Below are 27,371 nucleotides of genomic sequence, written 5' to 3' on the forward strand. Positions count from 1 at the left end.
CTCAGAACCCTTTATTATTTCCTATCTCAAAGCACGTGCCTCCTCTTAATGTTTGCTATACAGGATAATATGAAGAATAATGTACACCCAATTGCAAAGAATAAGGCTGTATTTCCTGGAGAATGGACTTTATTTGTTATAACTAAAGAAAAGTAATGAGTTTCTCTTGCATCTCTGATTTCCCACATTCGTAAGTCTGCTTCATTTGTGCAATATTTCACTGTTGCAGAATTTTTTTTTTTTTAAATTATGAATGCGTTTTCTCCTCCCTCGTAAATCAAAGAAATTTGAAATCTAGACTCCCTTTGCTCGCAGTTATATCAATGGAGTTCAAATGTGAAGCCTGCTGATTTCTGGATGTTGACAACACTATAGTTGAACTGTTTCCCATGGTAAAAGCCAAGCAAAGTGTAATAAAACATAGGCAATGCATAGGGAAGCATTGTAAAGCACAGATAGGTCTGGTAAAGAATAGGCAAGCATTATAAAGCACAGAGAGGTATGGTAAAGCATAGGGAAGCATTGTAAAGCACAGAGAGGTCTGGTAAAGCATAGGCAAGCATTGTAAAGCACAGAGAGGTATGGTAAAGCATAGGCAAGCATTGTAAAGCACAGAGAGGTCTGGTAAAGCATAGGGAAGCATTGTAAAGCACAGAGAGGTATGGTAAAGCATAGGGAAGCATTGTAAAGCACAGAGAGGTCTGGTAAAGCATAGGGAAGCATTGTAAAGCACAGAGAGGTCTGGTAAAGCATAGGGAAGCATTGTAAAGCACAGAGAGGTCTGGTAAAGCATAGAATAATAGCATTGCCAATTTGACTTTCTAGCTTTTCCCTCTTTGTAAAAACACCGTTGCTTTTCAAGGTTCCTCGCCATATTACAATTTGATATTATCCGCCCAAGGAAGTGCGTTTAATTGACAGGTCATTTATAATTTAAGATGGATTAAGTACTGAATTACTTTTTCCTCCTGTGTGTGTGTGTGTGCGTGTGTGTTTATGTGTCAAAAGGATCAAAGGATATATATATCGTTTGATCCTTGTGTGTTTTAAAGTATGCTTGGGTTGAACACGCTTCTCTGTAATTAGGCGGAGCACACATATAATTAATAATCCAGCTACAGTATGTATTACTCAAGATGCATTTGGAGTGTTAATTCTAATGTTTTGAAGAATAGATTGACAGTTGTAACATGTTTCACCTTTCTCCCCATTACACACAAATGATTTGAGCAATTGTAAGTACAGAGATCAGGGATGAGAATGCTAAAAGTCTGGATCCATAAACTGGATAACACAGGGATATGTCACAAAAAAGCAAATTGGGGGGAAAATGTACTCTACTAGGTCAAAAATCGCTTGTGAAATTCAAGGAGTTACAACTGTCCCGTGTTACAACTGTCCTATTCAATCATAAATAATAAAAAGTAATTAATACACTGGAAAGTCACTATTTAAGTATTTGGTTGATGAGTACCCTGTTGGATCCCGATTCTCCCTGGATAGAGAACCTTTTGCTTCTCTCTGCTGATGGGGCAAGATTATTATAATGGATTTATTTAGCATGTTAGCCTACTACAGCGTCAATGCACATGAACGACAGATGTACTGCACCTTAAAAAAATAATCGTCTTTCTGCGCAGAAATGAGAGAGAGAGAGAGAGAGAGAGAGAGAGAGAGAGAGAGAGAGAGAGAGAGAGAGAGAGAGAGCTAGTGTCTGTCCCACTCTTTGTAACTCAATCAGATTAACTCGCTCTGCTTGAGCTGCTTGTACTGTACGCTGCTTACAGATCATATTTTCAGTGAAGTAATCAATAAACGGGATCTCGGTTTTAAAAGGAGACCCTCGGTGCGCCTCGTGTTAATTGCACGTGTTAATTTATTATTATTATTATTATTATTATTATTATTATTATTATTATTATTATTATTATTGGGAGCTTTATTTGGTCCCCTTGCTTTTTAAATTCAGAAGTTTTTATCCTCTCAATGTGGTATTGTTACCTGTGAATGATTTATCAACACAATAAAAACCTGGCATTCTTAAAAGGTAAGGTCCCTACATCTTAATACTATTTATTTATTTATTTGCTTATTAATTTTGGTTGCAGAAAAATACACGTGTGTCGTCCCTTTGTGATATGTACTGTACGAGATGCGCGACCCACGGTTTTGGGTACAGCTTTTACAGTGGGCAGCAGTGTGGAGTAGTGGTTAGGGCTCTGGACTCTTGACCGGAGGGTCGTGGGTTCAATCCCAGGTGGGGGACACTGCTGCTGTACCCTTGAGCAAGGTACTTTACCTCGATTGCTCCAGTAAAAACCCAACTGTATAAATGGGTAATTATATGTAAAAAAAATAATGTAATTGTATGTAAAAGTAATGCGATATCTTGTAACAATTGTAAGTCGCTCTGGATAAGGGCGTCTGCTAAGAAATAAATAATAATAATACAGTCAAACTATCACATTTATATTTCTTGCAATGCCTTATCAGTATAATTAGTTAGCATTTGGTCAGTTTGGTTTTGCGTCCTCAATGAACAGCTGAGGCGATAACCTCCCACTGCTGTACGCTAGGATTGATATTAGAATGGGAGTTACAGGCGTTCCCACCGCTGGGGATGATACAGAGATTTATCAATTCTAAATCGGGGAAGCAAGACAAGTGAAGCGTGTATAAATAAACCAAACACGTTTTAAAACCGACTTCAATTTAAAGTAATTGTACAGTTTGCTCATTCTTTCCCTGTGGTTATAGGCACTTACCTTGCTCCAAAGGATTTTCCATCATATTTTGCTAAAGGGTGATTTTTGTACAGTCTCGAAACTGGAATATTATACACGCGGTTTTGTGAGAGAGTGATTTAAGCTAGGCAGATGTGCTTGGTGTCCATGCGAAAGTTCAGACTTGGGATGTTTTTGAAAGTAGATCTTTGAGTGAAATTTGAGTGGCATTTTCAATGCACTTACTATGGTTTGCCAAGTTTTTTTTTGGTTTTGTTTTAACATGCTTTTGTCATGCTTTTAATACACTTTTTAAAATGCTTTTACTGTGGGAAAACTTTTTTATAAGGGAGACAAATGTTTTGCGACCGTCCACGTAGATTGACAGGTCCCACAGCATTCCAATTTCATTTGAATCGCTTCCTTGATGCAATCCAGAGCACGATACAAAAAATATTCAACAGACTGCTTGCTTTAAAATATTGAGTCAGAATTGCAAACCTGGAAGTGAGTGACAGAGCAAATAAGTTGGAGAACCCTTGCCAGCAGATCTGAGATGGAAATAAGACTCCCGTTGCATAGCAAGTTTGATTCATTCCTGGTTTCACTGAGTTTAATAAGGCACACCTGAACTTGTTACCTATACACTAGCTTGTATTACAAAATAGAACTGCTGTGCAATAGGAGTTCTTTCCAGTCGTGAGGCTGGATTTTAAAACATAAGTAACTAAAACCATGAACAGCCTAGCATGTGAGTGAGGGGGGGTCAGATCAACAGGATGCTTCAGTACAAGCCAAGCCAGTCTATGCTTCCAGCTTCACAGCTAGACTTGGAGACCCACGTGTGGCAGGTAGTAGTTTCCTACCTCTTTACCTGTAATGGTATCTTGCCATTAAGACAATGATAAGGTGCACTGGAGAACGTATGAAATCCTATGCGAAGTGCTTGACAGAAGTATGAGAGACGAGAAAAGAGGCACAAGGAGGAAATGAAAGCGACAGATGGAGGAAACGATGTGCCAGGAAAGGCAATTAACTGATAATGGGGATAAAGATACCAGTGTCAAAGGTGGTAGCAAGAAATATGAGATATAGGGTTTATTTTTTATTAGCTCTCTCTCTCCCTCTCTCTCTCTCTCTCTCTCTCTCTCTCTCTCTCTCTCTCTCTCTCTCTCTCTCTCTCTCTCTCTCTCTCTCTCTCTCTCATCTCCCCTTCATTTACTGTGTGTATAATTGTACCACCTTAAGTTTCCTATCCACAGTTCTCTGCCCAAAAGTTTTCCATTACCTAGAATTTTAGGGTTGAGACAGTTTTAAAATATATATATATATATATATATATATATATATATATATATATATATATATATATATATATATATGACCATAATTTACATCTTCTATTTAACATCATGTGATCAAAAAAACTACAAAATGATATTGCATAAAAGTCAACCACAAGCCATAATAGTAGTAGAGTATTTCATGTTTGATTTCGAAATGTCACATTTTTCAATGTGAGTTTTTCGTTTAGCATATGGAAAACTACACGGCGGTATGTAATTCAATATGTTAACGTAACATTATTCAGCAGGTTTCATTCGACTTTATAAAGCAAAACGTGTTTATTTTATAGGGTGATGCGAAACTTTTTGACCATAGCTGTATGTATCTATTTTATAATGCATATCAAACGTTTTCGTCAGGCTGACTACACTAATTTATTTCTCTATTAATGTGCTTGTGATGTCATTTACTCCATAGCTAATGATGTAACAATCTGCGATTCCTTTTTTATTTAAACCTTCAGGCATCATGGTATTGAGTATTTATCTATTCAATCCAGGGATGGAAATAAGACTCCTGTTGCATAGCAGTCTAATCCACTCCTTGTTTAATAAGGCACACCTGAGCTTGTTACTTATAAACTGGGCCTAATCAAGCTCATATTAAAACCTGGAACTGGCAGAACAGCTATGCAGTAGGAGTCTTATTTCCATCCCTGCAATCATTAAGTTTCAAGATAGCTTCTCGGTAATTCATTTAGAGATTGAGAAAAAATGGTAAGCACTCCAAGCAACAGGATCTAGAAGCACTTGGAATAATTGGAAACACTATGGGGTGGGGATATAAAAAATGAATTAAAATGACATTCAGAATTACACAGCCTGTTGCAACCTGTGCTGCCTCTGTTGATTCGTGTTTCCGCTGGGTTCTAGTGGAGACTGACGAGTAAATACACAAATAAATTGCTGAGAAATGAAAGTTGTAGTAGTGAGGGGGACATGTCCCCCATGTACATTACACCGATGCACCTCTAGAGTTGAAACATTTAGTCACAATCAACATACTGTGTATATTGCATACTGTAATGGTTAGGGTTAGGGTTAGGGTCGCCATCACTGTAACAGCGTCTACTGGATATACATTTCCAAGGAAAGCAGAGGGGAGAAAGTGGCACAGCTATAATGGAGCTCTGTGTCTTGCCTTGGTGCTCCTGCCTTTTAGTGCCAAATGGTTCTGTCTGTCCTGTCCTTTCAGACAGGAGTGAGTGATGATAATGCACCGTGATGTGCCTTCATCTCGGCCAATTTGCTAAAAGCGAGGAGAGTCTAATACCTTTAATTGAGTCTGATTAACTGTAATGCAGTGTGTTTTTCTACGCTGGTAGTGCCAGGGAAGTGGGGACTGGGGTCTGGCATGACAAGTTTTCGTTGGAAAGTTCTTACTCAATGGTTTCCATAAGAAATGGGGGAGTTGCGTCTCTCTCGGTCCAGCTAAGTGTGTGGGATTTGTCCCATTCCTCCTTCAGAGATCCTGGTATGAGACAGCCAGGCAGACCGGTGCTGCTGTTTCAGTTTGAAAGCTGCATGGTGATTTACAGACGCATGTTCTAAGAACACTGAGACACACACAGTTCTGAGGCGGAGTTCCGATCCTGAGGCATGGTCTAACGTGTGAGGATTGGACGAATCTTCATATCAGTAAGGCTGTGGTTTTGAGAGCTGAAGTGTGTGTGTGTGAAAAAGACCACATCAAAATTAAGACCACTGATGTACAGTTTGCTCCTATTGAAGGCGATGTAAACCCACTTTCAATGTTATTGCCAGCCCTGTATTTAGTAAGGCTACCATCTGTTGTACCCAATGTATTAAACCACTGTTAAACCCTCGCTTCTAACATCCTGTAAACTTCCAGTAAATTGCAAACAATAAAATAAACTGAAATGAATAACATTTAGCATGGTTAAACCATTCAGTAGATTGTTAATCAGTTTAACTAATGCCTAAGAACTTTTTTTTAAAAGAATCAAAACCCTGTGGCATTCATTTATTATGAGAAATTGCATGCAGCTTCAGTAGGGTAGTATGGCCATTCTCCTGTTAATGCCACATTTGATGTTAATTTCCTATTTTGTTTTTCCCATACAAAATCGCTTGTGGGTCAGTCCCCTACCGCTGCATAATGTAATAGAAAACTGCTTGCAAGCATGTTTATGATGTGGAGTTAATTAGAAAGGTGGAAATGTCTCTCTAGAGAGGCCTGCTTTTCAGTTCCTGTGGTTTTGATTTCATATGCACAACAAATCAAAAACGACAGAAGCAACGGGGAGTTCTGATACATCTGCACACGACCTGTATTGTATTATACATTGGGGTCATGTAATCATTTATATTATATCAATAACATCCTTTATCTGAGTAATCCTGCTCTGCTGTTAATGGTAATCAGAAATTCCCAATGGACCTCCTCCACCGAGAAAGGCTTCCAGTTGGTCATTGAATCGATTTACGTTTCTCGTAGTGTGTAACCAGTTGTGAGTGATTTTGATTGTTACAAGGTAAACGAACCTCACATCACGCTTCGTTTCTTTTTGATTCCCATCATGCACTCTGTGCTTTCTCCTTGACCTTTCTCAGCACATCAATATACATCCCTCTACGCCCACACACACACACAGCCCTGCTTGATTAACCTTACCTTTCCCACACTGCATTGTACACCACAGTGCAACAGAACCTTTACAAACCCATTGGCTCACACACGTTAGCTTTCACACCTGCAAATCATTATTATTATTTGTTTATTTAGCAGACGCCTTTATCCAAGGCGACTTACAGAGACTAGGGTGTGTGAACTATGCATCAGCTGCAGAGTCACTTACAACTACGTCTCACCCGAAAGACGGAGAACAAGGAGGTTAAGTGACTTGCTCAGGATCACACAATGAGTCAGTGGCTGAGGTGGGATTTGAACCGGGGACCTCCTGGTTATAAGCCCTTTTCTTTAACCACTGGACCACACAGCCTCCTATCATGGATTTGTACCTCTGTGCCAAAGATCTACAGCGATGTAAAGAAGTTGACAATCGGGTCTTTATCAGCAATGTGGTCCTACATCTGAAGTACCAGAATGTCAGCTAAAATAGACTTTTTTTAAACAAGAATTATTATACGAATTCACATTTTATTTGTATACTGTATTTCTAGTAACACATATAATGGGTAATGCATTTATCTAATTTCTACGAGTATTTCCACAAAGTGTCTTTTGCCAGGTAATTCAAAGTATTAACATAATGCTGTTTACTGCAGATGTTTCATAATACCAGCTAATGTTTAATACACACATTTGTGTAAAGAAAATAATGTAACTGTATGTAAAAATAATGTGATATCTTGTAACAATTGTAAGTCGCCCTGGATAAGGGCGTCTGCTAAGAAATAAATAATAATATATCAATTCTATTTGGGATACCACTGAATTTTTTAGATGGATTGCTCATTAAAATCCTTCGCTTATTTTTAAAGAGGAGACTATTTTCTTTTCAGGGTTACCAAGATATTTAGTGAGCAAGTTGTCTGAGTGAAGTTAACCAGCAATAAATGTTCCCATCCCCAGCTGTGCTGCTTTCCTAGAAAAAGGAGAACATTTCAGCGGACTGTTCTACTTGTGAGACGTCTTGCTCATTTCAAATAATTTGCACATTTTTGAAAGAGGAGACAATGATCTATTCAGAGATACCAGGGTATTTGATAAGCAAAGGGTCTGAGTGAGGGGAAAAATGGGGACTACAATCCAAACCCATAGTCTTGCTGTGAATAATTTGCTGTTTCCATAATTTGTACCAATACTAATATATAATATATGTGTGAGGCGAGCAACTAGAACTGAAAAGCAGCTGAAATCAACCCAGACTCTTTATCAAATGAGTGCTACCTTGCGTGACAAATCAAAAAACATTTTAATGCAGAAAACCATTAACGTCATTACACAGTAGCATCTGCACAGTATGGATGGAAGGCCAGGAGTTAAGGGAACGAGAACAGTTTGTACAATATGCCCTTTTAAAAGCTATTTTGATGTAGACAGAAAAAGAAAACATAATTTAAGAATGATTCATGCTTCCATTATAATGTTTAAAAGGTACGGTTAGTTTAATATGAATAATATATCTATATTAAAAAAAGTTTTTATGCCAAGGCCATAGAAGATTGAGGGGGGGGGGGGGTGTAAATTGTGTTTTTACAGTCATAGTCAAAGCTGGAATGATTCCAGGTAGTCAAGAGATTGAAAATTGTATTAGCTGTTGACTTAATTCACTACCAGATACCAAGAGGAAAAAAGGCTTTGCTTCAGCCCAAGGTGTGAACCTCAGACTTGACTTCACCTCATCATCCCGAGAGGGGGAAAAACTTACGCGTGGAACTTATGAGAGCAAGATGGGGACACGCAGAAACTTGACAACTTGGAATAAAGGAAGGAGGAAAAACTGAACAGGGATGAACTTCATATGAAGGGTATTGCTGGAGCTAAAGCTGTTCCTGTTGAGCATGGCTCAGTTGCATTAGACAGTGGCTACGATCCGGCTGGCTAACCTACCCTCTAAGTGAAGTTACAGCTCACTCCACTAGAGGGACTATGACGTCTTGGGCAGTGTTTCATGGGGCATCCCTACCTGACATAGGTAACACTGCGGCATGGACCTACACGTAAATAAGCAAATAAGAATTTGGAGGGGGGGAGGGGGGAGGGGGGAGGGGTTACACTTGTATATCTTGACCTCTTATGTTATATATTTTTTTTTAACATGGCTGATTTTGTAGATAACACACGTTTGTGACACGCCCTTGGCTGTTTTTGTACATGAAATATTGGACAGATACCACGGATTGCAAATGATTATATATTAATTTTTGCAAACTCGTCTTGAACTAATTCAAAACTAAAAACACAGCTCCTAGCTGTAAGTTTCATTAGTATGGTCACCTTTGGAATCAGTAACAGCTCGGCATCCTTTTGGCTTTGCGTTTGTGTACTTTCTCAATCTCTGGTGTAATTTGATCCCATTTTTCTTGAAGTTGTTTCCACAGACTTGCTTTTGTCCAGCATGGAATCCAAGAAAGTACAGAAGCAATGAGGTGTTGAAATAAATCTACACAGCTCTGTGTTTGTGTGTGTGTGTCTATATCTATCTATCTATCTATCTATCTATCTATCTATATATATATATATATATATATATATATATATATATATATATATATGTATATGTATATATATTAGCTGAAAGAGCCAGCTGCACATTCCACATTTATACACATTACACATTTCCCCAGCATGCCATTTGAATGTCGAAAATCCTTTTTGCATCAGTTTTTTTTTTAATGCAAACAAATGAAATGACTGTTTAAGAAATGCTTTCTCTTTTTTTCCTACATGTAAAGAGTTATGACTTTTGATGCATTGTCTTTCGCTCATGTGCGGAGGCGGCAGCTGGCTTTATTTGATTTTCAGTTCCTGCAAGCACTTGCAGATTCTGTAGATTATGTGTATTTGCTAATCGCACACTTGAGATTCCTGGTGAGTGATATTACATTTTGCTGCTTTGTGGTTTTGTTGTGTTTTTTTTTTCTTCTTTAAACTCCCTTGAATTGAGGTCACCAAACCTTCTCTTGTGCAACCTTTTGTTTTTTGTATAAAAAAAGACATTTCTCAAAATTGGACATGCATCAGCTCTCTCTCTCCCTCTCTCTCTCTCTCTCTCTCTCTCTCTCTCTCTCTCTCTCTCTCTCTCTCATATATATATATATATCACGTGTCTGTAATTTCTGTCAATTTACATATAGTTACTTTGTAAATACATGTATACTTACACATAATTACACAGAGAATAATGCATGGAGTAGTGTGTGATAGGATCACTTTAATGCTCATTCCAAGTGTTGCAAGTGAAGAAACAGCTGCTGGGGTTTGTGCGGGTCGCTGTTCTCCTCATAAGAAAAGCAGCGATCTACACAAACCCAAGCAGCTGTTTCTTGTCTCGTTTCACCCGATCCACAGCAGTGACCCCCGCCTGAATCATCGTTTGGTGCAGCACTAGGATCAAGTCCACCCAGCGGTGCTGTACTTGTACCCGGGGGGGTGATGGCTGCTTTCAGAAGCATCATGCTCCTGTCCAGGCCATATTGCCATCCCTGCTTATTCTGTCTGATTCCGTGTTTGATTATAGGCATCAAAACCGTTTCAGTTTTTGCAGTACCTACACACTTGTCTTTAGCCCGAAACCATTTTCTGTTTGTGTGATTTTGAGCTTAAGCCTCAACACGGCTCTGCTCATCTCTCTGAAAGGCACATCATCATCAAAGTTAACTATGTAATTACGTGCAAACTGACTGGTGATTTCCCATTTCATGTTGATTTTAATCCGGTTCCTTCTTTTAATGGTGATTTAAAAACACAGGTCGACAACAGGGACCCACGCTGCCTGATCACTTTGTTTGTTAGGTATTGATGGAGTATCATAACAACGATCAATTTAAAGCTGATCTACAGTGACCGTGTCAAACTAATTACAACTCCGTACCAAAAGGAGGTCAATTAGTGTCCATCGTCAACTTATGTTTTGTGTCCCTCGTTGCCTAGCAGTGTTTGTGTGGGCACTTTGTTTTCACTGTTTAGCTCGGGGTGTGACGTTTGATGGTGTTTTTTTTTTTTTTCAAGCTTATTCAATTCTGTTGAAATACGTTCGTACTGTTTTGAGCAAGCTCAGTTTTGAAGTCGCTAAATCAGTTCCAAGAATGTCTGAAACACATCACCATTTGATTAGTCCTTAAATTAAAGCGACGAAAGGGTGTGTGGCGTTACCCAGCCTTGCTGTTTTTTTCCGTCGATAGCTCCTGCGTTTTTAATGCCAGCTGCGCTTGTCTCTGCACGATAGACACATCCCGTTAATGCCCTGGCTTCGCTTGGTGTAAGTTTATTAGAAGCGTCTCGCAGTTCCTGATTAAGTTAAAACACAATTAAAACTCTCCCACAGAAATGACTGAGCAATCGCAGTCCCTTATTATCCAACCGCCGAGGTTATGTCTGATCGTTTTATTGCAGACAGAAACTGGTAAACAGTGACTTTATTTATTTATTTATTTATTTATTTATTACATTTTTGCATCACTTTTAAAAAATGTCCATTTGTTTATCCCCGAATGTATAGAACGTCCTATTTCCCCCCTCGCTGCAGCATGTGTTTATGGAGATGCGGTTTTACAAACTCCCTTTTTGTATCCCGTGGTCCATATTGGTTTCATTCTGAAACTATTACGTCTGGAGTACGATTTCTTTAATTAGCTGCGAAACTGAAATAGTGGTTAACATTTTGTACTCTCTGTGTTTAGTGGGCGCAGATGAAACCGTTTAATAAAACCGAAGTATCAGATAATGTCTCCATGCTTGAGGCATGGAGACTGAACTGCTCCCTTCCTCCCTCACCCTCCTAAGAGAAAGGGGGTTCCCTCCAGTCCAGGGCAGACTTGAGGCACGGAGACTGAACAACCACCTAGTAATAAAATACTTTGTCAACAGTTATAAAACGTTAACCGTGGCTTATGAATGATAACTATATTATACACTCAGAACTAGTAGTTCTTTAAATCGACCAAAACCAAGTTGCAGTAAAAAAAATAAATAAAAATGATTTGAGGTCTGTGTACTTTGTACACAGTGATCTTCACAAGCAAACAGTCCAATTTAATGAGAAAATGCATCGAGTTTCGTGGTTTTATAACTGATACAATATTTGCTGAAGTTGTAATAACCGCTTCAGCCATGAAGGTATCTCAGCTTGATAACTTGCTGATCCTGTTTCGTATTTGCAAAACGTCATCGTGTTTGCTCAAAAACCAGGAGGGACACCGGCCTGCCAGGACCAGTACTGGAGACCCCTGACTTAACTGGTTTTATTTGAACTTAGACTTCTGTAAAGTTGTGAAAACATTTTCAAAAGAAGTTCTTTAAGCCCTTAGCTATGTGTTCCCTTTCTCTCTTACTATTTTAAATTAGTTGCATGTGTGGCCAATTTAAAGTCATTAATTTAAATTAGACAATCGCCAATTTGCATATTTGGACAATTTAACAAGATGTTCAGGTTGCAGTGGTTTGATTTCATCTGCACAACAAATCCAAACTACAGAAGCAATGGGGGTGTTTCTAATGCATTTGCACGCTGCTGTAAATCTAGACTCCTATTTTAAAGTTTATTGCAGGACATACCCATTCTGTATCCACTTGGGATCCCTATGTAAGCCACACAAGTTTATGATAATCTTTCCCAAATACTTTCCTAGTCTATATACAGTATGCAGCTCGTGATTTATTAAAGGGACCACAGTTACAGACCAAAGCCTCCCCACATCTCAGGTATTTATGGCTGTGCTCATTGAGAATGACTCCCATCAGAAGGTTGGTTGTAATCGACACTGTACTAAAAATGCCTTTTATGTTTGACTGCAGTACATTCAATAAAAAAAAAAATCAAATGAACCCCTTGAATGGGAAAACACTGCTATAAATCTTAATCACAGTATTCATAGCATTCTGATATTGAAGTTTCTACTGTTGCCTTCGGCATTGTGGAAGCAGGGTAATATTCAGAGTATCACGATTTTACTGTACTGAAAATCCCTTAAATGCTGGAATGGTGACGTGACATTTTTTGCATTGACTTCACACCCACACGCTTTCAGGGTGCAGGACATAAGCCAGTCTACCCTAACTTCCATTGTCTTTACAAGGATGGACTCCCATTGCATAGCAATTGGATCCATTCCTGGTTTCACTATGAGTTTTTAATAAGACGCACCTGAGCTTGTTGCCTAGACACACTAGCTAATCAAGCAAGTTTTTAAACATGCAATGAGTGAAACTGCTTTGCAATAGGAGTCTTATTTCCATCTCTGATGTGCATTTGCCGCCTTATTATTATTTATTTGCCTTAACTTCTTATTTTATTTATTATTTTCAGGCAATGCGTCAGACAGCCACTGTTGTCTGCCACGTGTTTGACCAGCACAGGCCCCGGTTAGCTAATCTACATTAAGACAACCACTCAATTTGTCATTGATAGACCAGCCTTTCTGCCGCGTTGCTAAGAAACATGCAATTGTGGGTCAAATAGGAACAGAGAACCTAACTATTGTTGTCTCCTAAATTTCAGTTGTTACACTTCCTGGCACGTGGCTAATATTATTTATTTAAACCAGTCATTTGTGCAAGAAGAGCTTAATCTGTGAATGAATGAAAAAACAGCTCCTCACCTGCAAGTCCTGGTCTGGAGGGAGCACCCTTTCTCTTAGGGGGGTGAGGGAGGGAGGGAGCAGTTCAGTCTCCATGCCTCAAGCCTGGCCTGGACTGGAGGAAGCACCCTTTCTCTTAGGGGGGTGAGGGAGGGAGGGAGCAGTTCAGTCTCCGTGCCTCAAGCCTGCCCTGGACTGGAGGAGCACCCTTTCTCTTAGGGGGTGAGGGAGGGAGGGAGCAGTTCAGTCTCCATGCCTCAAGCCTGCCCTGGACTGGAGGGAGCACCTTTGGCAGCTTTTCCACTAGTTGATCTTTGTCCACATATCAGATTTGTGAACTTCTCTCTAGTGGCTACTTATTTTGCAATGCTTGGAAAATATGTTTTTCAATTGGCACTGCAGCACCTGCAACAACAAAAGACAAAACTAATGTACTCTATATTTAGCAACTGCACTCTTGAATTCTAATGACACATCAGCACTCATTTATTGAGCGCCTACAGTTTATTTTTTTCTAGTAATGAATAAGATATGATTAGCATGCAGTAAAATGTTATATTGACTTATCAAATTGAACTGCATGAACATCCTCCCGTTTTTAATTAATTTGCACAGTTCGTCCCCTCTTGAGATTTACAGTTATTGATTTTTCGGAAGTGCTTTGTATACAGTGGCCGTTGCGACAGCTTGAGATTTTTACAGCTGTTGGTGTTTATTTTGACGGACCGCATTCTGTTCACTTCAAATTGTTATTGGCACAGATTTTAAAATGCCGATTGCAATTCTGAAATGTGTAAGAAACCATAAAGTTGCTTCAGTTTCAATTTTTTAAAATTTTTATTGTCCCTTGTTTTTTGACGATTTGAGAATCCAAGACATTTAGTGTTTAAATGTTGAATAATATGATGTATTTTTACTGTGCTGGAAGTGGAACCCATGGCCTGCCTCAGATGGTTATTATACATGAGTACACTCTGAGTTAATTAGGCTCTACGTTTATGTCCTCTTTAATTTCCTAAGTGGTTATCTCTTTAACAAAATAAATAAACAAATGATGTAAAACCGAACGACGAGAGACTATTAATGACAGGTTTGCGGTGTACACTGCAATACGTTCAAATTATGTATTAACTAAGATGGGTACTTAAAAACCAGCCATCTCCCTTTGTTTGTTTTTTTTGATTTTTTTAAAAGTCATAATTGTCTGTTTACCCTGGAGAAATGATGTTGCGCACCTGTATAAGGCACGCGTTCATGCATGAATTAACACTTCATACAATCTGCTGGAGAGGCGAGTACGACACACAGCCAGCAGAAGTAAACCGAAAGCAAAGCCATAGCGTTTGTGTTGGTATCTTCTGCGTGCTGAAATGGAGATGCATTTGTCTGCTTTAGAAGGCACCTCTTCAGTTATAATTATATCTGAAACTAATCCCACTTCAGAAGAAAAGAGGTTTTCATGCACGAGTTTCCAATCTGATTTAAATCTGACACAAAGCATCAAGTACTGCTATCTAATTACCAGTGGCTTTCATCAGCTATACAGAAGCTGGTGTTATTGGGGGATGACAGGACTTGAGCAAATCTGTTTTGTAGGGATAGGCGTGATGATGGAGGTAGGGAGGGAGAAGTTCAGTCTCCATGCCTCAAGCCTGCCCTGGACTGGAGGGAGCACCCTTTCTCAGGGGGGTGAGGGAGGGAGGGAGCAGTTCAGTCTCCATGCCTCAAGCCTGCCCTGGATTGGAGGGAGCACCCTTTCTCTCAGGGGGGTGAGGGAGGGAGGGAGCAGTTCAGTCTCCATGCCTCAAGCATGCCCTGGATTGGAGGGAGCACCCTTTCTCAGGGGGTGTGGGAGCAGTTTGGTTGCCTATCCTCTTTCTTTATGTCTCTCGTTGACTTGTGCATAAATCGACTATACCAACCTTTGCTTTTCCACCAATGGTAGTCTGAGGAATATAGACTCAGCAGAAGCATGTGATGAAGGTCTGGCTTTGTTTTACTGTTGCAAAGTTTCATTGTCCTTTAACTTAAAAAAAGCAAGTTGGGGAAGCAGTAGATAGAGGTGCAGCGATCCTTTCTTTACATGATGTGTCGTATCACAATAGAGATGGGTATTGTTAAGCATCATACAAATAGCCCATCGAATGTATCATGATACTTAGCATATTGTGATACTTAGTGTATCGTGACAAACCAGTAAACTTATAAACCAGTAAACCAGTCTGTTCTTCTCCAGTAACCTCTTACCCCCCCCCTCATGTCTCTCTTGCAGTAGGATGGGAGGCGATGCAGCCCTGAGATCTTCGATTTGAGCGGCTGGGTTCGGGTCTCCTTTGCTCAGCCTGTGCTGTGACCATGAGCCCGTGCAGAGCCCCCGAGACGACCCGGTCCCTCCAGTAATGAGGTGCAGAGATGTGGGGCGCTCCCGTCATCCACCTGCTCACTGTCTCAGTGCTGTGGGGCTCCGAGGTAATTCCAATTACAGCATCACTGTTTGCTGAAATTCCAATTCCAATTCCAATTTTGTTTAGTTACAATGATGCTGCAGTAATTTCAGTTTTAATAACAATAACACTAAAAAGTTACATTGATAGCTGCACACATGTTTACTCTGTTTATTCTACCCAGCAGTAAACGCAGGTACAAATACAGACGTCAAGAATGGGTAGATTACGGACATCCAAAGCAATGGGACATGAAGCATGAAGGCTTGATCACCCAAGTGTGCACAAGAACTTCGGCTAAAGGAACGCCAGGGGATTAATATGAAAAACAAAACATTATAATAATAATCAAAACTCCCTGCGATAGGTTTAAATAATAAGGATCCTATTAGCATGCCTGATAAACTACGGTCATTAGACAGTAATATCAATGCCATCAAAGTAATGTCTCTTTCCCCTACAGTGCAGTTGTCAGCAAGGCTTTTATTTGTGATTTTGACACGTCCCCAGCTTGTCTTTTTATATTGTCTGGGGGCAGGCGTGCAATCGTGGTTAGGCCACCTCTTAGTAATTAGCACATATCAGAAATATTCGTTGTGTTCATTTTAAAAGAAGAAAAGCTGTCCTCCACCAACCGCTTTGGTTTCTCTCCAAACTCTTGCAGATTTCAGCGGGGAAGATGTTGAAGGACACCCTGGAGGAATGGAAGCGATATCACCTGGAGTGTCACAAGAAGATGATGTATGACCCCTACCCGCTAGGTGAGAGGCCAGGGCAGCAGGGACACAGAACTCCCTCATTCGCCCCCCCCCCCCCCCCCCCAACAGAAAGGGTGCTCCCTCCAGTCCAGGGCAGGCTTGAGGCACGGAGACTGAACTGCTCCCTCCCTCCCTCACCCCCCTAAGAGAAAGGGTGCTCCCTCCAGTTACACACTGCCACTGTAGATAAATCCAGTGGATTTCAGAAGCACGCTGTACTGTTCAGATGAATTGTATGATTACATTTTCTTTTTAATAATACAGTTCCAAGCGGTTTTTAAAATACAGTGAACAGGCAGCAAAACATGATGCTCCCAGATCGAGCAGCAGGCATGATCAGATACATGGTTTGTGACTCTGTGTTGGTTTCCCCCCCCCCCCACAGGTGTGTTCTGTAACCGCACGTTTGACAAGTATGCTTGCTGGAGTGACGGTCTGCCCAACACCACAGCGAAGGTACCCTGCCCGTGGTATCTGCCCTGGTACGACCAAGGTACGACCCTGGTACGACCAGGACTGTCCCATCATATTGTATTGTACCTGAAATCGCTACTGGTCTCACATTCCTATTTAATTGTAAGTACTTAGTAAATACATACACATAATCGCAATGTTGTTATGCACAGTTGCAATGTTCTTCACGTGTAAATCTTTCTGCATGATATATGTACACAGTTGTATCAGAGTGGGGTTATAGCGTGCAAAAAGATGTACACATTAAATACATCCGAACTGTTCTGAAGTGCAACCTTTTAATATATTGTGTTGTTTCTCCTTCTCCTCCTCCTGTCTGGCTCCAGTTCGGAATGGCTTTGTCTTCTGGTACTGCGGCTCGGACGGTCAGTGGCTCATTAACAGCTCTGGATATCCCTTGAGAGACTATTCCCAGTGTGCATTGGACGACAGTCTCCCGAAAGCACAGGTCCCTCAGGCTTGCTATTATTATTATTATTATTATTATTATTATTATTATTATTATTATTAATTTGTCATTTAGCAGACGCTTTTATCCAAAGCGACTTGCAGAGACTAGGGGGTGAGCTATGCTTTATCAACAACTGCTGCTGCAGAGTCACTTGCAATAGGACCTCATTTGTTTTACGTCTCATCTGAAGGACAGAGCACAAGGAGGTGAAGTGACTTGCTCAGGGTCACACACAGCCAGTCAGTGGCTGAGCCCTTTTCTTTAACCACTGGATCTTTTTCTCTCCTTTCTGTCGAGTTCCAGGGAGTCAAGTCTGGGTTTGGCTAGCTTGTGTAGACAAACTCCTTCTTCTGCAATATCAAACATTCTAACAATATCGGTATGATGTGTAATAACTGAATGATCCGTGTCTCAATTTTAATAAAGAAATCCCAAAAGAAACTAAAATTCAATGACCGATGTTTTGACTTGAAGTCTTTATCAGTTCCTTTGAAGGCACTGATATCTGTCAGTCAATCAAATAATGTTTATACCGCGGCTTTTCTGGCAAAGCCCTCTCAAGGCGCTTCACAATCAAATAATAAATTTAATAATAATAATAATTGATAAAGGGAGATTAAGAGAAAAATTTGAATAACTAATATATGGGAGCCACAAAACTCAAAAAAGGATCGCAAACACCATAAAAAAAAGAGAGAGAGAATTGTGATTATTATTATTATTTTTTTATCTGAATTGTTTTTTAAACAGAATTTTTTTAAAGAGTGAACTATAAAGCTCCCAACCCCTTAAGCTGAGGGAACATGAAGCCACATTTTCAGGAACAGCAGCTTGAAACCTGGTTCCAGGAGACCTAGTTTGAGGCAACTTTTCTGTATCAAAGTCTCCCCTGGTGTGCCGTGCAGTGGCCTGAAACCTAGTCTCCTGAACCCAAGTTCCAAGCTACAGCTTCCCTCAGCTCTAGAAGGCAGTGTTGCAGAGATTAAATGCTGGTGTATTTGTTTTCTGATTCAGGAGGAGCAGATGAGACTCCTGGACTATTTCAGGGTCATGTACACAGTCGGGTATTCGCTGTCTCTCGGAGCTCTGACGCTGGCGCTCGCAATCCTCTTGTCATTCAGGTAAGCAGCATACCCCAATCCTTCACACTCAAACCTGTCTGTAATACCACTGACAAGTCACTCCGGAGTACAGCAGATACAGAATCGTGTAGAGTGCTGCACGAAACAAGGTCAGAGAGGGTACCCAAGAGTGGGGTTACTGGCCGACCCTGAGTGGGTGAAAACTGTACTGCATTCTTGATTATAATAGATAGATACTACTTAATGGGCAGTATAGCTAATTTTAATGACGAGATGTAATTTCCATCTGATAAAACTCTGTTGTACAAACTATTAGATGACTAAACTATTAGATGACTGTATTACATCTATTAATATTGGTGTGTGTGTATATATATATATAGTTTTGTCATTCACTAAACAGTACAGATGAACCCCTGAATGTGTGAAACCACTCCCGATGTGTTTGTCTCTCCGCAGAAAGCTGAGATGCACTCGGAACAACATCCACAGCAACCTGTTTGCCTCCTTCATATTGAGAGCGATCTCCATCCTCACACGGGACGTCCTGCTGCTGAGACAGACCAGAGAGCTGAGAGAAAACCGTGACCCAACCGTCATGCTGAGCAACCAGGCACAGGCAGATGTAGACGCAGATGCACTTGAACCCTTTCAGTCGAGCTATAAAATTTTAATTTGTCAAGCTGTATACTGTACACAAGAACACAGGACAAAGAAATATGTGTTTTACGTACAGCAGAGTGCAACTGTGTTTATGTATATCCTTTATATACCTGCCTGCATGAAAACCTCTGGGTGCTAGAATCGGTAATATGCTGTAGAAACATTTTCCAATTTGCGTGCAACTTTATTGGAACACCTCATTCGGTTTGATTTCTTGTGCATATGAAATCAAACCACTGTAACGAAAAATTCTCCAAATGCGCAAATTGGTGATTTGTCTAATTTAATTGACGACTTTTTATTAGGCTACACATGCAATTAATTTCAATTAGGAAGAGAAAAAGGAACACAGACCTGCACATCGTAAAATGCAGGAGACTTTTTAGAAGTTGTTTAAGACGCCTAATTAAAAGCACAAAGCGGTCTAACATTTTCACACATGAGTACCTATTGTTTCTATATCTATATAATTCTCACACCCAGAGGTTTTCATGCGGGCAGGTATATAAAGGATATATAAATGACAAATCTTGAGGTGTTGTAATAAATTTGCACACTACTGTATATTTCTACACTACCTGTCAGACTGGGACCTAGGAGTCCCGTGAGGTTCCAACGTGATATCCGACGCATGCGTTAACATCCGGCCCTTAGACAAGGACTGAAAGGGTTAAGGACCTGTGCCTGCACGTTGTATTGTTATGAATCTAACGGGCTTCACAGTGTTTTCCAGGCCTGTTGCGTGTGCTGACTGTCTCTCTCTGTCTCCCCCTGGTGGACAGGCTCTGACTGGCTGCAGACTGGCCCAGGTGCTCATGCAATACTTTGTGGTCGTGAACTATTACTGGCTGCTGGTGGAGGGGCTGTACCTGCACAACCTGCTGGTGGTGATGGTGTTCTCACAGAAGAGCTACTTCAGAGGCTACCTGTTCATCGGCTGGGGTGAGCACACCTGCCTGCCCTCCCTGATTAACTCATCACGGGGCCCTAGTCAAACATACACTCGGGCCCCTGTCTTCTTAAATGAATAACAACAAGTATATGTATATATATATATATATATATATATATATATATATATATATATATATATATATATGTATATATATATATATATATATATATGTGTGTGTATATAAATATAATTTGCAAAATGTGTCATTTTTGTTTTTAAGCTAGTTTTTTTTTTATCGTATTAAACCAGGAACAGATCAAACTGCCCAGAAAGCTTCAAAGAGGGAGGAAGTTTGTGTGCCGAGACTCTTAAAACTAGCTAATGTAAACAAAGTGGTCAGCCAATCAGTCATGCATTAATGTACAATTTAGGAGGCTGTGTGGTCCAGTGGTTAAAGAAAAGGGCTTGTAACCAGGAGGTCCCCGGTTCAAATCCCACCTCAGCCACTGACTCCTGGTGTGACCCTGAGCAAGTCACTTAACCTCCTTGTGCTCCGTCTTTCGGGTGAGACGTAATTGTAAGTGACTCTGCAGCTGATGCGTAGTTCACACACCCTAGTCTCTGTAAGTCGCCTTGGATAAAGGCATCTGCTAAATAAACTAATAATAATTTAAAGTGGTTTTATTTTTCAGGAATCCCAGTTTTGTTTGTAGTTCCCTGGGTCGTGGTCAGATACCTTTATGAAAACAATCAGTAAGTAAGATTTTAAAAGCTTCAGTCCAAATAATGATTATTTATATACATGTCTTGCTTGCGTGCTGAATTGCAGACGCGTCCTCAAACACTCAGAGTCCTGCAGCGATGATGGTGAAACGGTGGGGCTGCTTGACTCAAATTCTTGCTCTTTTTTATTATGCAATTATTTCATAATGTAATAGCCTGACAGGGTAATAATGAAATTAAGAGGCTGTAATGGTATCTCAAGCCAGTAACATTCACTAACAGTCGTCCTAATAAAATCTCAAACCACAAACGCAATGCTGTACCAAACTGTTGTGGTCTGGATTTCTATTACTCAGCATATGCAACCTTATGTATATCACTCTTCCCATTTTTCCATATGCCTGGATAACCACTTAAGCTGATTGTGACGATACTTTGCATTAACATTACTTCACAGAGCTTAATGAGATGTGTTAGATTCTGGGGTTACATGTGGGCGTCTGTCTGCACATCGCATCATGTCACATTTTTCCATACATCAGAAAAGCTGCTTAATAAATTAGCAGAGATTGCTGAACATTTTGTCTTTGGGCTGCTGCAAATATAAAGGGAACACGGAGCCACTTTGTCAGGAACAGCGGCTTGAAACCTGCTTCCAGGAGACCTAGTTTGAGGTTGCTGTATCAAACCCCAAGTCTCCCCTGGTGTGCCGTGCAGTGGCCTGAAATCTGGTCTCCTGAAACCAAGTTCCAAGCCACAGAGGGGCTCCATGCTTCCTTGGCTTAAGAGAGAAGATATTCAATTTGCAATAGCAGTTTCATAGTTGAATGTATTCAGTCACTGTTGTCATGATGCTAAACTAAAGAAGAACACATTGATTTATTATCTTCCTCTGCCTTTTTTAAGGTGCTGGGAAATAAACGAGAACATGTCCTATTGGTGGATCATACGCTCTCCTATACTCCTAGCTATTCTGGTAAATTCATGTTTCTTTTGTTGTGCAAATAAAAGCTGTACAGCACTTGGTAACTGAGCGATCTACACTAAACGACAATTTGTCATCTCGCTACAATGTTTTGCTCCCATGTTTCTCATCTCTAATGACAGCATTCGTTAGCCTGTTTAATAAGGTGGGTTGCCACCCACTCCGCTCCATTCTGCAGATTAATTGAGTGCAGCTTGTTGAGGCTGTGTTCTGCTGGACGTCTTGTGGTTCTGCCACACAGCATGTCAGCAGGAGTAGACACTCATTATATATGGATGGGGGGGGGGGGGGGCTTTTATTTTTTATTACCTAATTTGGAATGGGGGAAAAAAATACTGTTTGTTACAATTACGACAACTACCTCCAAAAAAAAAAAAATAGCAATTATAAAATATGTATAATTTGTCTTTTTTTCTCTTTCCTTTTTATTCCTTTTGTTTTTTGCCTTTTTAAAATTCTTTCTTTCTTTCCTTTCTTCTTTTCTTCCTTTCGATTGCAGATAAACTTTTTCATATTCATCCGGATTATACAGATTCTTGTTTCCAAACTCCGAGCACATCAGATGAGGTACACGGATTACAAATTCAGGTGGGACTTTCTCTCTCTCTCTCTCTCTCTCTCTCTCTCTCTCTCTCTCTCTCTCTCTCTCTCTCTCTCTCTCTCTCTCTCTCTCTCTCTCTCTCTCTCTCATGCTACAGAGCCCTGTAAATACCACATCACATTTTAATCACTTGTTCTGTTATGACATCAAATACACACCAGCACCTCGGAAACAAAGAAAATTCAAGTTGTGTGTGTGTTTTGTTTGTTTGTGTATTTCTTGCCAAGCCCTGCTGAGGTCCGTTCTCATTTGTCACACTGGTAATAAAACTCGTAACTCTGCCGTGTCGGGGTGGGTTGTGGTGTAAGTCACTCTGTGTCGGGGTGGGTTGTGGTGTAAGTCACTCTGTCGGGGCGGGTTGTGGTGTAAGTCACTCTGCTGTGTCGGGGTGGGTTGTGGTGTAAGTCACTCTGCTGTGTCGGGGTGGGTTGTGGTGTAAGTCACTCTGTATCGGGGCGGGTTGTGGTGTAAGTCACTCTGTGTCGGGGTGGGTTGTGGTGTAAGTCACTCTGTGTCGGGGTGGGTTGTGGTGTAAGTCACTCTCTGGTGTGTTGGCAGGCTGGCGAAGTCGACCCTCACCCTCATTCCTCTCCTGGGGATTCACAAGCTGGTGTTCGCTCTCATCACGGAGGAGCAAGTCGAAGGAACGCTGCGCAACGTCAAGTTCTTCTTAGAGCTCTTCCTCAGCTCTTTCCAGGTATCATCATCTACATCTTCATCTTCATCATCACAATACGTATACGAAGTCTCCCCTGGTAAAGGCAGGACTGCTTTGTGTTCAGGGTGAATCTCCGGTCTCTCGAGCTGTGTGGCCAAAAGTTTTGCATCACCCTGCGGAATGAACTCATTTTGCTTCAGAAAGTCGAAAGAAACCTGCTGAATAATGTTACGTTAACATATTGAATTACACACCGCTTTGTAGTTTTCCATATTTTTTTTTATGTCTAAATCCTAAAATTCTAGGTGATGCAAAATGTTCGGCCACAGCTATGAATTGGGCAGAAAGAAAATGGGGGGGGGTAAATAATTGGACACTCTAAAATAATAATAATACTAATAATTAGATGTTTTAGAGGTTGAAGAAGGAAAATATGAGGATTGTTTGTGTCTCTGTGTGCGAGTGTCTCAGCGTGTGTTTGTGTCTGTGTGTGTCTCGGTGTGTGTGTGTGTGTGTGTGTTGTCTGGATTAGTTACTGTTGTCAATCTTTCTCCTTTCTCATGTAGGGGCTGCTGGTTGCCATTCTGTACTGCTTTACCAACAAGGAGGTAAGAGGAACACAACACAAACACAACCCATCCAAAATACACAGCACGGGCAGGTTCACAAACACAACCCCTCCAAAATACACAGCACGGGCGGGTTCACAAACACAACCCCTCCAAAATACACAGCACGGGCGGGTTCACAAACACAACCCCTCCAAAATACACAGCACGGGCGGGTTCACAAACACAACCCCTCCAAAATACACAGCACGGGCGGGTTCACAAACACAACCCCTCCAAAATACACAGCACGGGCAGGTTCACAAACACAACCCCTCCAAAATACACAGCACGGGCGGGTTCACAAACACAACCCCTCCAAAATACACAGCACGGGCGGGTTCACAAACACAACCCCTCCAAAATACACAGCACGCTCCATGTCTTGTTCCATTGTAATTGCAACTCCTTACGAATTTCGCAATCACTGTTGTAAAGGAACCTAGCTCTGCAAGCAAAGAAACGCAGTGAAAACGAGGTACTGGAGAGGAACGTGACTGATTCCTCATTTCTGTGCGCTGACAGGTGCAGTCGGAGATCAGGAAGAAATGGCAGAGGCGGAATCTGGGTGCGAGCCTGCTGGACGAGCACCGCAACACCTACAGCAACATGCCACAGGGAGGCGCCGGCGAGCCAGAGGCTGGGGATGCGGGAAATGGGATCTGCCGCCACGGGCCCCTGTGCCAGTCTGCCTCCCAGCAGCAGCTTGACACCAACACAGAGTCCCACAGCTCTTCAGACAACTCGTCCTCCGGTCCACAGCACCACCACACCGGAGCCAAGAAGGGCAAGTCCTTCTGTTACATCTCCACTCGCAAGCTGCCCCCCAGCAGCCTGGACTGCCTGCCCCCCAGCACCAGCGGAGCAGCGGAGGGCAGCGTTGCGGGCCAGTGCACTGAGAGCTACTGCTGAGAGGCTTTTCTGTTCACATCCCTTGTTCGTTTAGCGAGGAGCTTCTAAGTCAGTGTATCCATGTGTTTCCCTTCCGGTGTCTCCAGTGGATCTGGGTTTAGTTCCTCTTGTATTAAGCATACTTTATCACTCCCTTTACATGGCTTTGAGCTTGCCCAAAGAACAAAGGAGGAGGAGTCGCTATGACGGTAACTGAACCCAGAATCACTCGGCGTGACACTGTTACATAGCAACGGAAATGTAATAGATAATGTTAGGTTACCATATTTACTTAATTCAGTGCTACAAAATGTATTAAATACTGCCTTGAAGACTTTTGATAATGTAACATGTCAACGAAATGACAGCTACTTTTTAAAAACCATTGGGTTTTTCAGTATATATCAGTGGAGTTTCTAAGGGCATAGTGTCTGAAAGAGTTATTCTGCACAACGTAAGCAGTGATACTGAATGGTATTTAACAAGAAATAAGGAGACGGTGGATTTGAAAAGGCTTCTCTGGCTTGTTTTTTTAATAACCACCTTCTGCTGCAAGACCAGTCGGCGGACATCTGCTCTTTTAACTTGCGTCCCTCCATGCAGAATATCAGTGCAGCTGGATGCTTGTTTCGGATATATCTTACCAATGGCAAACTAAAAGACCTTGGATTTACAGGTTAAATGGTTTGGTCCTCCAATCCTCTAGGGGGAGCCTGCAAAACCTGCCAAAAAGAATATATTTTTTTTCTTTGTAAAATTTTTACCTCGGGATTAATATTCTATTAACAATTCGTTTTACCTCCAGCAATGTGGGGCCAGGAGTCTTTCTCGGCTACAGTTTGGATTGTGTGTGTTGTTGTTGTTGTTGTTGTTGTTGTTGTTGTTGTTGTTGTTTTGCTCGGGATGTGTCTGTAATGTTACTATTGATAGAACCTTTTTAAATTGAGTTAGGCAGTATCGACTTTTAAATCAAGATTCCTAGCTCCTCATGAAAGGCACATTTAAAATAATAATAATAATAATAATAATAATAATACTTACTGTGACGTTTTATATGCAATTTTCCAGACGGTTTTGAAAAATATCTTGTGTAGCATTGTGCTTTGGCAGTCCAACAATAAGACTTTGGCTGCTGCAGTTCTGCTAATGCACCAACAGGTGGTGTTCTTGCGCTACATTTCTGACAGCAGCGGAAAGGAATATCTGCTAGAAACTGTCCTGAGGGCATCGGATGATTCTAGGGCATTTGCCAAGAACTCCCACCTTTCACTTCCCGAGCTCGGCACCGCTCCGACATCGACCCACCCTGACCCTAACCCAACCCCAACCCCAACCCCAACCCCAGCCCTAAAACTTAACCCTAACCCAATACCCTAAACCTAACCATTAAGAATCATCTGAAGACAGTTTATAGTGGATATTCCTTTGTGCTGCGTTCTGACAGCACAGCAGTGGCCTCTGGTGGTTGTTGAAAGCATTGTAGGTGAAGTGGAGAGAATTTTTTTTTAAAAGTGCCAGACCTAATAATCACTGTCTTGGTGATTTTTTTATTTTTTATTTTTTTTAAAAATGTTTTATTTATTTTTATTATTAAGTTTGACAATGTTTATAAAACGCTGGTGCCAAAACAAACAAGTGGTGGTTAGGGTCACATATGAGGTCATTTTTCAAAATTCTAAATACAACAGACACAAACCACAAGCTTACTGTGAACTTAAACATGGTCATCTAACCCTTATCTAACCCTTACAGCAAAGTCCTGGTGTAGCTGGGCGTGCAGGCAAATGTTTCCCTTCAAATGTTAAATCTATTTAAAGCACTATAACTAATATGGCGTTTTCAACACAGGTTCTTGCAATGTGTGACTATTGGGCAGATGTAGTTGCATTTTTAGAGATGTGGGTTCTAGATATGAAGTTTCTGTTTTTCATTCACACCCGACATGGGGGGGGGAGGAGGGGTCTGAGTTTTACAGGTAGATATTTAAACATCCATAACTATTATTTTACAAACATTTCAAAGAAACTTAATACATTAAATGACAACCAAGTCTTTTTCGATGTGTATTAAGACTCAAAACGTTTGTCATTCAATTTATTCTGTAGATATTTAAACACTGTTGTATGCCAACCGAAAATGAACACAGGGTTTTTATAGATGGGTTCTATTAACGTTGCTCGGAGTGGTATTAAAACCGGGATATTATTGCATCTATCTATAGATATAGATATAGAAATAAATACAATTTAGAAACATCATTGATAAACTGATAACTCGCTGTTGTAATAAATTAGCTGCAACGTTTGGGCTTCCGATTTCCCCAGAGAGGCTGGTAGATGATGATGAGGATGATGATGAGGAGGAGGAGGATGAGGAGGACGAGGAGGAGGATGATGATGATGATGATGATGATGAGGAGGAGGACGAGGAGGAGGAGGAGGAGGAGGAGAAGGATGATGATGATGAGGAGGAGGATGAGGAGGAGGAGGATGATGATGATAATGATGATGAGGAGGAGGAGGAGGAGGATGATGATGAGGAGGATGAGGATGAGGAGGAGGAGAAGGATGAGGAGGAGGAGGAGGATGATGATGATAATGATGAGGAGGAGGATGAGGAGGAGGAGGAGGAGGATGATGATGAGGAGGATGAGGAGGAGGAGAAGGATGAGGAGGAGGAGGAGGATGATGATGAGGAGGAGGATGAGGAGGAGGAGAAGGATGAGGAGGAGGAGGAGGATGATGATGATAATGATGATGAGGAGGAGGAGGAGGAGGAGGAGGAGGAGAAGGATGATGATGAGGAGGAGGAGGATGAGGATGATGATGATAATGAGGAGGAGGA

General features: G+C 41.0%; 1 protein-coding gene across 1 annotated transcript; it reads left to right on the plus strand.

Annotated features, from left to right (window-relative positions):
* The first annotated feature begins 1,823 nt into the window (after window positions 1-1,823).
* On the plus strand, window positions 1,824-27,081 carry LOC117394424 (glucagon receptor-like). The gene is made up of 14 exons (XM_059004884.1): window positions 1,824-2,047; window positions 15,567-15,763; window positions 16,403-16,499; window positions 16,882-16,989; window positions 17,297-17,418; window positions 18,436-18,542; window positions 18,963-19,116; window positions 19,949-20,108; window positions 20,754-20,814; window positions 21,691-21,760; window positions 22,269-22,357; window positions 22,929-23,067; window positions 23,595-23,636; window positions 24,162-27,081. Exons 2-14 carry the CDS (start codon window positions 15,707-15,709, stop codon window positions 24,546-24,548), a joined length of 1,593 nt encoding a protein of 530 aa, XP_058860867.1. The 5' UTR covers window positions 1,824-2,047; window positions 15,567-15,706; the 3' UTR covers window positions 24,549-27,081.
* The last annotated feature ends 290 nt before the right edge of the window (window positions 27,082-27,371 follow it).

The sequence above is a fragment of the Acipenser ruthenus genome, chromosome 30 (assembly GCF_902713425.1).
Source record: "Acipenser ruthenus chromosome 30, fAciRut3.2 maternal haplotype, whole genome shotgun sequence".
NCBI classification, from domain to species: Eukaryota; Metazoa; Chordata; class Actinopteri; order Acipenseriformes; family Acipenseridae; genus Acipenser; species Acipenser ruthenus.